This window comes from Benincasa hispida, chromosome 12 (assembly GCF_027475165.1).
Source record: "Benincasa hispida cultivar pf3 chromosome 12, pf3_genome.v1.1, whole genome shotgun sequence".
Classification (NCBI taxonomy): domain Eukaryota; kingdom Viridiplantae; phylum Streptophyta; class Magnoliopsida; order Cucurbitales; family Cucurbitaceae; genus Benincasa; species Benincasa hispida.
Window position 1 is genome coordinate 642,315 of NC_143489.1, and position 13,192 is coordinate 655,506.

General features: G+C 32.2%; 2 protein-coding genes across 2 annotated transcripts; both read left to right on the forward strand.

The window, feature by feature from the left end:
* Positions 1 to 813: 813 nt before the first annotated feature.
* Positions 814 to 6,498, forward strand: LOC120068431 (short-chain dehydrogenase TIC 32, chloroplastic-like). Its single transcript, XM_039020197.2, has 8 exons — positions 814 to 1,224; positions 2,363 to 2,594; positions 2,770 to 2,849; positions 3,454 to 3,607; positions 4,345 to 4,423; positions 4,763 to 4,847; positions 5,720 to 5,766; positions 6,023 to 6,498. The coding sequence occupies exons 1-8, from the start codon at positions 1,119 to 1,121 to the stop codon at positions 6,179 to 6,181; spliced, it is 942 nt and encodes a 313-aa protein (XP_038876125.1). The 5' UTR covers positions 814 to 1,118; the 3' UTR covers positions 6,182 to 6,498.
* Positions 6,499 to 7,410: 912 nt separating this feature from the next.
* LOC120067706 (short-chain dehydrogenase TIC 32, chloroplastic-like) lies at positions 7,411 to 11,862 on the forward strand. The gene is made up of 8 exons (XM_039019249.2): positions 7,411 to 7,600; positions 8,124 to 8,355; positions 8,867 to 8,946; positions 9,069 to 9,222; positions 9,504 to 9,582; positions 10,034 to 10,118; positions 10,398 to 10,444; positions 11,607 to 11,862. Exons 1-8 carry the CDS (start codon positions 7,495 to 7,497, stop codon positions 11,781 to 11,783), a joined length of 960 nt encoding a protein of 319 aa, XP_038875177.1. The 5' UTR covers positions 7,411 to 7,494; the 3' UTR covers positions 11,784 to 11,862.
* Positions 11,863 to 13,192: the final 1,330 nt, after the last annotated feature.

Sequence of the window (13,192 nt, forward strand, 5' to 3'; positions counted from 1 at the left end):
AAATAATGTGAGAAAAATTAAAATAAGACGTGATACCCTCATTAAAATAAATAATTCTCAAGGCTCCCGCGTCGGATCAAGATACCGACATGTCAAGCCTAATTACGGAGAGATTATTTGAATGTTTTTATGATTGGTTTGAATTCTTACAATTATATGCTTTGAATCTTTTAGTCATAGATTAAACGTATCTATTTACTTTCAAAAGAGGCTATTTAAAATTGACATTTAAGATTGAGATGAGTAGTTATTTTAAATAATAAAATTATTGAAAACATTTTTAAAATTTTAAATATTATTACAGTTTGATCTCTATATTTTTAAAATATTCATTTTGATCCTTATATTTTTATTTTTGGTTTATTTTAGTCTCAGTACTTTTAAAGTATTTATTTTTCGTCCTTAGACAGATCATTTTGGTCTCATCATTTTCATTTTTACTTCATTTTTAAGAAGTTAAAATAGTCACTTCCCGAAAGTTCAAGGATGAAAATGAATATTTTGAAAGTTTAAGAATCAAAATGAACCAAAGTTGAAAGTATAGAAACCAGAATAAATATTTTAAAAGTACAGAGACAAAAATAAACAAAAGCCAAAAGTAGAAGTACCAAAATAGAATTTAAACCTATATTCAAGTATAGAAAAATGTCAACAGGGTTTAAATCGTGAGTGTCTACTTTTAATACATATATAAGTTTAAAGGATCAATTTTCAAAATTAAAAGTTTAAGGGTATAATTGTAATTGTTATGGTAGTTTTTATAATTTAAAAAAAAGAAAAACTTAAAACCCTCACACGTAAATGAAACTAGTCAAGTATTGGTTTCTTTAATTTCCATAATAATGGTGTTTTTGTTGGTAATTCTAACGTTAAATTGGGAAATTATTGCTTGTTAAAGGAGCCTCAAATTGATATTTCTTGCTAGTTCGTTACAATTCAACGTGAATTTGGGCACAGGTGTCGAGTGTGGTAAGAGGTGGCAGAATGCATGGTTCTTATCAACGCAATGATTTGCCCGCCGGTGGTTGGTCATTAGAAGCTTAAAGTTTCAGGCGGATTTGCAGATTCGGATAACTCCCGATTGCGTCTTGAAATTTCATCTCTCTGTAATCGAAGCAATGTGGTTTTTTAGAAGAAAAGGACCCTCTGGGTTTTCGTCTTCTTCCACTGCTGAGGAAGTTACAGACGGAATCGATGGCACTGGTCTTACCGCCATTGTTACAGGTCATAATTTACTTAAAGCACTCTCATTTTTGTGTTTTTATCTGGATTTTGAACTGGGTCTCATCCTAATTTTCCTTTACTCGTGTACATCTTTCAATTATGCATTCGAGTGTCTGGAATTCTTGTTTAAAAAATTTGTGCTCATGTTTTTGTGTCAAAACTTGCGGGGTTTGCGCTTTCGCTGCTTGTAACATAAGATATTATTCTTCTTCGAGTGTTTCTAGGACAAAATCTGATGTGTGATTCGACTCGCTGTTACTGAGAGATGGGATCTTATTGTTCCTCTGAATTTGAATTTGAACATTAGAATTTTTGGTGGAAATTGAACAGATGTGTCTGTGATGTCCTTGAAATGGTGCGACAGTGTTTAAGTCTCACTTTTCGTTTTAGATCACCGCCACAGCCACGCTGTTCTAAGTCAAAATGGATTTCTTGAGGATAGTTTTGAAATTTTTATGAATTGTTAAAGAATAATATTGCAACTTAGGAAATAATAGAGGTATTTGTTAAGTAAAGGACAAAGTTGAGAGCTATGTTTGTAATCTAGCCTTTATTTTTACTCCAATTGCTTCCCCTCTTAGCAACGTTTTGGTACTTTTATATATTTTTATAATAATTTATTTTGAACGCGTTTGAATTTTGAGTTTGGACGGTAGTAGTTCTGCTTGTTTTACTCTAAGTTTCTGGACGAGAATTTTAATAGTAAAGGCAGTCACTACACCTTTTAAAACGAAACTAAATCAAATAAAAATCTGAAGACAAAACATTATGATAGATAAACTAAGGAGACTTAAAGAATATGCTTTAACAAAAGAAAATATCGGTATGGCTTTTGTCTTCAGATTTCTATCGGTGTAAGAAAGAGGCTGAGGAAAGAAATTCCAACTGAAAGGTTGTTAAGTGGTATGACTTGTGAGCATAGTTGTTTGCAAATGAAAGGTTGAAGACTTATCTAAGCATGATTGGTGATTAGTTTTACCATTTAATTAAGCATCTCTTAGCTTCGTCTTCATTACTAAGCACAAGATTAATGCTGAAACCACATTGCTGGAGTTTCCTGAATTTTATTCTTTTTTTGCTTTGGAACCAAACTTTTCTAGTTGCACTTACTAGCCTTTTACTCTTGCTGATGTTACAGGAGCATCGAACGGTATTGGCTCTGAAACAGCACGTGTTCTTGCACTACGTGGAGTCCATGTCATTATGGGCGTTAGGAATTTAGAAGCTGGTAGAAATGTCACAGAAACCATTGTCAAGGAGAACCCCTCTGCAAAAATTGATGCCATGGAGTTGGATCTTAGCTCCACGGCGTCTGTAAGAAAATTTGCCTCAGATTACCAGTCGTCCGGGTTTCCACTGAACATCCTCATGTAAGAATTGACAAGCATTACAGTAACATGTTCGCTAGTTTGTATATGTATTGATTCACTTATTTATCTCTCCTGCTAGTAGTGGATTTACTTGCCATGATATGTAGCTATCTAATTGAAGATGTAGTACAAGTTATTGTTTTTTTTTTCATCTCTTTTCTTTCTTTGGTGGAAGTAACAATGCAGGAATAATGGCTACCCCTTTCGGACTTTCAAAAGATAACATAGAGCTGCAGTTTGCGACAAACCACGTAGGTATGTTTATATGATATGATAGATCATTTCTTGCATTACGAAAAATTGTTATCTATGTGAACTTGCAAGAAGATGTATAGGATACACTTGAAACCATTGACACATCAAGAGTTTCGTTTATGGATATGGAAAACAAACTACTTGCAACATGATGATACATGATTTCACTTCTGTTAAATATGGGCGAGCTGAACTTGTTATGAGCTGGCATGAGGCTGAGAAATTGAGGTTGTGGCCATGGGGAGATTAGGCAGTAGGCCTTGCTTTGCTTTAGGCACTTCTGTTTATTGCATTGACATATTAACAGCCACCCGGAGAGACTTTTATACCAACTTTCATTATAGTGGATTTGTTTCTTCTTCTCTGCCCATAGCTCTTCTTTTGTGAGTTTTCATGTAAAATGTGACTCGTTACTGTCTTCCTCCGTATTTATCTCTCATGTTCATGACAACTTAGGTCCCCATTCAAACAAAATCATTTTTTTTTTTCTGAAAATAGAATTGATGGATAGTTCCTTGGTGTACTCTAACTATATGGAACCTAACTTATTTTGTTTCAGCCGATCATTAATTCTGATCTGATTTGATACTTTGAGTCCATGCAGGCCATTTCCTTTTGACAAATCTACTTTTGGAAAATATGAAGAAAACTGCTGCTGAAAGTAAGAAAGAAGGAAGAATTGTAAATGTCTCCTCAGAAGCTCATCGTTACACATATCCTGAAGGCATCCGATTTGATGGAATTAACGATGAATCAAGGTAAACTTTTTAAGCATACAGAAATAATAATGGAATGGCTTTTGTGGTTTGGGAAGCATTGTTTGAGAATTGGGAACTAAGTGCTTGGTGGTGCTTTGTTTACCTCCTAACCTAAAGGAAGCTGACTTTCAACTCCTTGCATTGTCGTGCCTGAAGACTAGAAACTTACAAGTGTGGTTATTGCTGCCCTCTTTCTGTTTGCTCGGTATTAAGCATTGTTTGTTACTTTATACTCATTTTGACACATTCAATCTACCCTCTATAAATATTGTTGAGAATGATATGTATATATATATATATACAATGCTTAAAGATTGAGTAGTAGCTAATAGGTTAGCATAGTATTAGTGGAGGACGTCTGGACTTCCCTATCCCTTTAACTAATATTTCATCTGTTGGGTTTTGTTAATAAATTAATATTTAAACCTACATAGAGTCTATTAAGAATTTTGATAAAAGATCAAATGTTTAGCTATCAATTTAAGCTCTAAGCTTTTGTATTTAGTTGTAATTTGATAAATATCACTCAGTTTTTCTTACTCGGCAAAGTACATGAAAATGACAAAAATATAGATAAATTAATAATATTCTATTACCTGATAAATTGTCCAAGCAATTGACCATTGAGCTTACAAGGACAGTGTTCCCCTTTAGTTTGTCCCTTAACTGTTTTTATGCACCCATGTTTATATTTGTTCATGTTAAAGTTGACGGTTGTTCAAATTCTATCATTGTAGGTATAATAAAATGCAGGCTTATGGCCAGTCGAAGTTATCTAATGTTCTGCATGCCAATGAACTTACAAGACGTTTCAAGGTACGAGTACTTCTCTAGTTGATGAAAATAAACAAACCAAAATGAGAGACAAGAAACAACAAATCTTGAATGACACAAGATGATAAATTTGAGTTCAATCAGTACCTTCCGAATTTAAAATTTTTCTTCACTGTCCAAAACTCAGTCAATTCTATCATTACTTCTTGCCGTCCCTTCGAGCTTTGAGGACATCTGATGAAATTGGACCAGTACTTACTAGCGTGTGTGATAGAGATGTTCATTTTTTTCCCGATTTAAAATTTCATTCATTTTTCTCCTTTTGTTTACAAAGGATGGTTGTGGCAAACCATTTAAAATTGATGGTTTCTTCTTGTACAGGAAGAAGGTTTAAACATAACTGCAAACTCACTCCACCCAGGGATAATCGCCACAAATCTTTTCCGCCACTTGAATTATGGCAATGGTAATGCCTTAGGTTTCGTTTGATAACAATTTGAATTTGGATTTTTGTTTTTAGAAATTAACCATATGATGTTTCGTTGTTTTGTTATCCACATCTTGAAAATCTTGAAAATTGTCTACAAAATTCAAGTTAGGTTTTGGAAACTAAAAAATATAGTTTTGTTGGATAACTATTTGGTTTTTAAAAATCATATTTGTTTCTCACCATTTCTTTACCACAATTTTCATCTTTTCTAAGAAAATATTAGAGTTCGTAGCCAAATTGAATATATACATAGTTTTCAAAATTTGGCTTGAATTTTGAAACTATTTCTAAAAGTAGATAACGAAGGAAAAAAATCAATTGGTGATAGTAGTGTTTTTAAGCTTAATTTTTAAAAACTGAAAACCAAATTGTTATCAAATGTACGGTTGTTTTTAATTTTTTTTTTTTAATATCATAGTAAAGAAATTGGGAAAAAAGCAAGTAAAATATTTCAAAACCAGAAATAAAAGACAGAATCATTATCGGTCTTAATTGGATTGATGGAAGCTGATGTTCTTACTACTTTATAGATGAAAATCTGCTGAACTTTTCAGTTTTTTTCTAACTCATATGGATTCTTTTGTTGCGTTCTTGTGATTTTCTTGCTTCTTTTTACCATCTTTTTCGTGGATTTTGTTTGACAATTTCTTTCTACATGACTTTCAAATGCAGTAGTTGAATCAGTTTGGCAGCCGATTCTCCGACTAAGCCTGAGAATTGGTGTAGATATCACTCTTGAAATGATCTTCCTAGAATTTTACTAATCCAACATCTTTGTTCTTGTATAATAATTATCTTCTACGTCAGGAAATAGCTTCTAATCGAACAGCGTCTTGTTTTTCTTGCAGGTATAGTAAACACTGTTGGCAAACTCATGTTTAAAAACGTTCAACAGGTGAGCTTCATTCCGTCGCGTCTACTTTACAGAGGTTTACAAAAACTGAGATGTCATCATCATTAATGAGGACTTTAGACCGAATGTACTTATATTCAATATTACATTCAACCCACTCCTGACTAGATGGAAACTAAAAGCAAAATTGTTATTAAATGAAAATTTAACCACGACGATATTATCTGGCATAGCTTTATCAATATTGAAGTGATACGTTTTGGGGTTTCTTGTCTATTCAACAAGTCTGAATTTGCAGGGTGCAGCAACGACCTGCTATGTGGCATTGCATCCACAAGTAAAGGGAGTGAGTGGTGAATATTTTCTGAATAGTAACCTACACAAGGCAAGCCAACATGGCCAGGATGTTGACTTGGCTAAGAAACTTTGGGATTTTACCACTAATCTACTAAAATAATCCAATTCCCTATTCTAATTTATCATGGAGATTTGTATATGCCTATTATTGTTGAGGCTCATTTTGGCTGACTTTTTTTTTTTCTGCTTTTCTCCGTAAATTAGTGCTGTGGTATTTCTATCTAGTTAGGTTGTGTAAAGTTGTATTGTTTGTGTCTTTAGAGTACCGCATTACAAATAAGGAAAGGGGATTTAGAGCTACTATCCTCAGAACTTAAGCTGTTAATTCAAGTTATTTCCAATTTCCAGATTGGTGTTTGTATATGTATTCATGTATTGCATGAAGTTGCTATAAAGCTTTTTCTTGTGTTCTTGAAAGTATTTTGCTAATTAGGAATACGAGTTTCTTTTGTAGTGTTTGATTATCCTATATCGTTTTAAAATTAAAACACTTATTGATTGCAAAACTGAAAGTTCAGGCTTTATTAAAACATTCTTAAAAGTGAGTGTATTTGTTAAGGTTGGAATTTCCTTGGTCGTGTATCCTGAGTTGATTACTTGAGGTTTTATTCCGTGGCATGTGGAAGTTTTAATTCACAAGTTTTTATAAATAGACATAGAAATTAAGAGGCCGTTTGAGACATTGAATTGGTTATTATACTTGGGTAAGAGAGTTTTGACATATTATTGATTGTAGCTTATAAAATTGTAGCTAGTCGAGAATTACTCTTAAAGTTTTTTTTCATGCGTCTTTTTCTTCACTCTATATGACAAATTTATTGTACATAAAGATTTAAAATTTAGATTTTCGGGATTTATTGATTTCTTAAAAAAAATTCAGGACTATTAAAAATAATTTTGAAAGTTTAAAATAAAACTTAGATCTTTTGCAGGCAACTTGTAGTTGACCTAATATTATATCAAAGTATCCAATTTGAGAATTTGAGTCCCGTCATTAAAATTTTGATACGTTACTCACAATGTGACACATTCAAGCAAAAAAAGATGCTAAACTAAAATTAATTTGTCCTCATTTTACCAATCAAATTCAAGTATGTACTAGATTCTTCAAAGTCCCGTAAAAGAATTACTTGAATTTTGACACATTATTTATGGCTTGGCTCTCTAATATATAGAAAAAAAATATATTTTTTAGAATAATTGGGATAGAGGATTTTGAACCACAAATTATGTATTAGTTCATATGTTAATTGAGTTATGCTCGACTGACAAATATAATAAAAGTTATGTTATTAATGGAGTTACATGAATTACTCTTCTCATTATTAAAGTTTAATACACACATTTTAGTCCCTAATATATATCTACTAATAAGATCATGGCACTTTGATTTGGATACGGAGAGAGAGAGGAATGTGGTTTCTTAGCAAGAAAGGACCATCTGGGTTCTCAGCTTCTTCCACAGCTGAAGAAGTTACAGAAGGAATCGATGGGACGGGTCTAACAGCCATTGTTACAGGTCTTTTTCCAATCTCCACATTAACATGGATTCGGTTTAATCAGTGCTTTATTTCTCTATTGTCGAATTGAGTGAACAAATCGCCCATTCCTTGGGAATTTTGTTTCTTTACTTATTCCAGTTGCTTAATAAGAAATATGGAGATAATACATGGCTGTTGCCCTCTATTTTGTCTTCCTCTGATGATTTTTCCTGCAGCTTTCAGATATTAAGGCCATCGTTTAGCTTAGAGCTTGTTTACGGGTTAATGGGTTTCGTTGCTTTCAATGGCTGACTCTGTTTGAATGTATAATTGATTGAAAAAAGAAAAACATGCTCGTATTGTACAATGTTTTGCTTTGTTGATTGGCCAAATTACACACTCATCATCAAGAAGTAAATTAATGGGTAGACAATGAGCATAATGCTGAGGGTTTTGATTAATTTCCTCTTTTGGAGTTGCCTTTCGTGTTTGATGAAAATTAAGTTTCACCTTTTAAGGAGCTTGAATTTTCTCTTGATAATGTCTTTTGCATTAACACAGGTGCATCAAGTGGCATTGGCACTGAAACTGCTCGTGTTCTTGCGTTGCGTGGAGTACATGTAGTAATGGCGGTTAGGAATCTAGCAACTGGTAGGGAGGTCCAAGAAGCCATTGTCAAGGAAAACCCATCTGCCAAAGTTGATACCATGGAGTTGGATCTGAGTTCAATGGCATCTGTTCAGAATTTTGCATCAAATTTCAAGTCCTCAGGTCTTCCACTGAGCATTCTCGTGTAAGTTGGCAAACTGTATGACTTTATGTGTTACATCTGCGATCTGAATATATGGATCTTCTCATTCCTTCATCTAGCTAATGGTCTTCATGTAGCACTCAGATTAAACGACACTATGAAACTACATTAATAATATTAGTGATGCAAGAAATCTCTTTATTTTCCAAATATTACACATGATGTAGACGGCATCTCTAATTTTCTCATTTCTAGTATATCCATAATCCAAAAAGGTGTTTGTGATTGTTCTAGAAGCAATGGAACAAAAGATACAATAAGCTAGGATAGTTTGTATGAGTACGACCTAACATTGATAAAATGAAAGAGGGAACTCCATTGTATAGATTGCCTCACTATTCAAGAAGTAACCAAGAACCCACCATTTCTGTATCTGTGGTCTCTAATTCAAGTTGTCCTAAGTGCTATATGTGCACATATGTATAAGCTATTAGCAAAAAGAGGAGAAAATGGAACACTTACACTATTTAGTAGTTATCTTTTCTTCCTTCAGTAATAATGCAGGAGTCATGGCTTCCCCCTTCTTGCTCTCGAAGGACAAGATAGAATTGCAGTTTGCAACAAACCATGTGGGCAAGTACATCATCAATAGAGAAGGACTGATTGTTGCTCTCTTTTGTAGTGTATGATAGGAAATCGTCTGTCTAGTCATTCTTGTCCTATGGTGCTCTGATACTTGATAGTTCTCTCTGCAGGACATTTTCTTTTGACAAATCTATTGTTAGAGACATTGAAAAAGACAGCAAAAGAAAGTGACAAAGAAGGAAGGATTGTCAATGTCTCGTCACGACGGCACCAATTTTCGTATCGTGAAGGCATCCAATTTGAAAAAATCAATGATCAATCAAGGTCTTCTTTCTATCACCCATTGATATAATTCTTATTCCCAACATAAGCTAATGCACGGGTCCTTCAGAACATATCTGTTCTCATTAGAGGTTTGTGAGGAGTCAGAGGGACGCCCGCAACATTAAATATGAAGATTATTTCCTTGTTATTTCTTGGCTTACAACCTCAAACTGAAGAAATTTAAAATTAAATTCCTGCATAATATCATTGCTATGCTATGATTGTGGTGAATACCATAACGAATTTGAACCATATATTCTCTACTGATTCATTCTATACAGGTATAATGGCCTTTCTGCATATGGTCAATCAAAGCTTGCTAATATTTTGCATGCTTCCGAACTTGCAAGACAGCTGAAGGTTCGTGACATGTTGGTTGAATTCTCTCTTTAATTATGATTTATATAAATTTAGGCACCAAAAAATGGTGCAATTGGAATGTAACATTGCATTATTATCATTTAGAGATTTCATTATTTGTTTCCGGCTAGAAAAAGAATGTAGCAAAACGTTTAAAATTTTGGGTTGAGCAGTAGTTTAACATAATATTAGATCTGGATGTCTTAGGTTGAAATTCTCGTTGCACATTGTTGCCCTTGAATTATTATTGATAATCCACTTGTTGGGTTTGTTTTAATTTCAAGTCTACAGATAATGGAAGTGTTGAGCATTGTTAAGGTTTTATATTGAGTAGTTTAACACTTTTCATTGACACCAGACGTTGGTGTTGTTTCTACCATTTTTTTGCTTCTTTTGTCTCCAGAGGGTAAACAGACACTATTACTAAGCAATCATTTACCTTTTAAAACAGGAAGAAGGGGTGAAGATAACTGCAAATTCACTACATCCTGGAGCCATTCCAACAAACCTATTTCGTTATCACAGCCTCATTAACCGTATTCAATCTTCTATCTTACCCTTTTTAGTATCGTCATCTACTGGTTTTCATAAAGCTCTGCATTTCAGCTTGTTTTTCTTGTCTTAATGCATTTCAATAATGTGCTCATCGGTGCTAATAACATGATTTTCACATCTCCAAGGTCTTTTTGCCTGTTTCTCAATGTGGTTTGTTGCAGTATTACCTTTTTTGCCGACTGTTTCAGCGTTGTGTTGCGCTTCATTACATGTCTTAATAACAATACCTTTCTTTTGTTTTTGTTCTGAATTTCGTGCAGGTTTTCTTGGCGTACTGGGTAAACATGTGATGAAGAATGTACAACAGGTAATGTCTAGTTCAGAGAAGCCATATACACAAATTTATAGGCCTTTCCCTTTTTGATTGTTCTTTCTTCCTTCTGCATGTTAATCAACTTGATTCCAAAATTTAAGTTTCCGTCAGTGGTTTTGTTATTTTTGCAAAGATTTTTGGGTTTATAAAATTAACCTCCTTTCTAATAAGTTTTTAAGTAGTTATATTAGGTTTCATTTTTTTTCTTTCAATAAGAAATAGAATATGGAGATTTGAGTCACCCACCTTAAAAATGTACTTGTCAACTATCACTAACTAAACCATATTCGTTTTGGTGATTTCAATCTCTTTCTATTCTACAATTTTTTGTAACTATTTCGTCTTAGTTTCTTCACTTTTGAAGGCTGTGTTTATTTTGGTTAAACAGTGCATAAAAAATATTTCAGTCTTTATAATTAATTTTAGTAAATCTAGTTCCTGTACTTTTAACAAACCTCAAAATTGTCTTAAATTAATTTTATATAATAATAATAATAATTCTCATTCAAGGAAAAACACAATGTTAATATGTTTTCAAAATTTATAAAGATCAAATTGTTTTTGCAAAATTTGATCATAAAAACGGTATGGATGATATAAGGACTAAATTTGGACTTTAAAAGTACATGGACTAGAATAAAAAATGGAACAAGTCTTGAAGTATATAGGCTAAAGTGATAGTTTAACCTTAACTTTTTATAATTACTTGACATAAAATTTAAGTTAAACCCAATACTTAACTTACCTTTCACCTATAACTTAAATTAGTTATCTATTTATAAGCATCTTCATTAATAAATAAATGGAAAAAAAAGATGTTTGTGTTAACTTTTTTCGTTAAATAGTTTATTAAAAAATTAAAAATAGTTTTTTAATGAAAAATTCAGGAACAAGACTAGGATTTTTGGGAGTTTAGTAACCAAAATAGAATTTGAACCGATATATTATCAAATTCATTTTTTTTTAAACTTTTTTGATATCCTCCCTACTTGTTGCACCTTCATTTGGTATGAAAATAGTCATGTTATCCATTTGAACTTTCCAATTAGACAATTAGAAAGTAATGGATATTCTATCATTCAAATTTAAAGAGTAGAAAACTCGATCGGTACATTTTATTGTGAAGAAGCAGTTGTGATTATCGTCCTGTTTTCAGGGAGCAGCAACGACATGTTATGTTGCATTGCATCCACAAATCAAAGGGATTAGTGGCCATTATTTTGCTGACAGTAACATAGCCAAAGCAAGCTCACAAGCCCATGATAGTGAATTGGCAAAGAAACTGTGGGACTTCACCCAAAAGTTGATGATATCAAATTCCTTAAAAGCTTAAATAATTTACTCCTCATTCATATGTGAATTTGAATCAAGTTATAAATCAATCTTCTCCTACTATTAAGATTTTCATATTATAACCTGTGTGTAATGTGCACGTTTTCTTTAACATTTGGATGACTAAGATGATGTGTTTTGAGAGAACCAACTTATCTACCAGGATAAAACATAGTATGCCACTAATATGTTGATGGTGAGGACTGAGGAGTGAAAATAAAGTCCACGTTGGTTAAGAAAGGAGGAGATCCACGAAATATAAGTGAGGACAATTATTTTCATCGATATGTCGGCTTTGGGTGAAACCAAAGTAAAGTAGTCTCGTTGTCATAATACTGATAACAAGGGAAAAAGTAAATAAGGAACTAGAAAATCAAGAAGATCAACTCAAATGGGGAGATAATAATATTTGATGGTTTAGAGGAATTGTGTGATTGAAAAAATATAGGGATTAGAGCAATGTTTAAGCTAAACCCATCTCTATGCATTCCCTTTAATAGAAAAAGAAAATTAATATATATATATATATATATTTTGTCATTGCTTGTGTACTTAGATGATATTGAGTGTAGTTTGAGATACACTCATGTATTTTTCTTTTCAAATTTCTTTGTTACTAAAAAAAGATCAAATATCTAAAATCTTTCAATTTTCCATGCATTTCAAAATTGTACGGCTGACATAAAATGTTGTACTATCTTAGTCATTATCATTGTTAGTCCACTCCAATGATTAAAATATATGTCAATACATAATATTCGTAAATTAGATGGTTCGACAGCGATATTTGGATTTAACGGATATCTTCAATATCTTGGAATAGCCATAAGATTTAAAGTAACTTATCAATTAGTTACTAAATCAATAACATGATCATTTAGAAAGTGAAAAAGATCTTAATTTATTAATTTAAGTAATTTTTATAAATTATTTAATTTACATAAATGTCTGTTGATACTGATCTAAAAAAAAAATTAAGTAACTAATTTACGTATCATTTAAGTTGACAAGGGTAAATTAATTACTTAAATTAATTTTAACTTATATCTCCCCCTTGTTGTTGAGCTCTAAATCAATAAATAAACAAACAAAACTATTAAGTCCATATTACACCTTTTAGAAAATAAGTCCAAATTATAATAGGAGGAAAAAAAAACCAATGCCAAATTCAAATCATGGTGGGTGTAACATCCGAATTTCAGGAAAATTTAAATTAATTATCTAAAATTTTTTAGTTTAAATTTTCCTTTCCTTTAGAAAATTGAGATTAAATTGAAATAATTGAAAAACTTTTATTGGTTAAATTGAATTTAATTATTAGATATTCGAACTAATTATCTTGAAAATATTGAATTTTGCTTCCCTTTGATTGTAGATTTTAGGGACAAATTAAAAAAAAAATAATTAAGA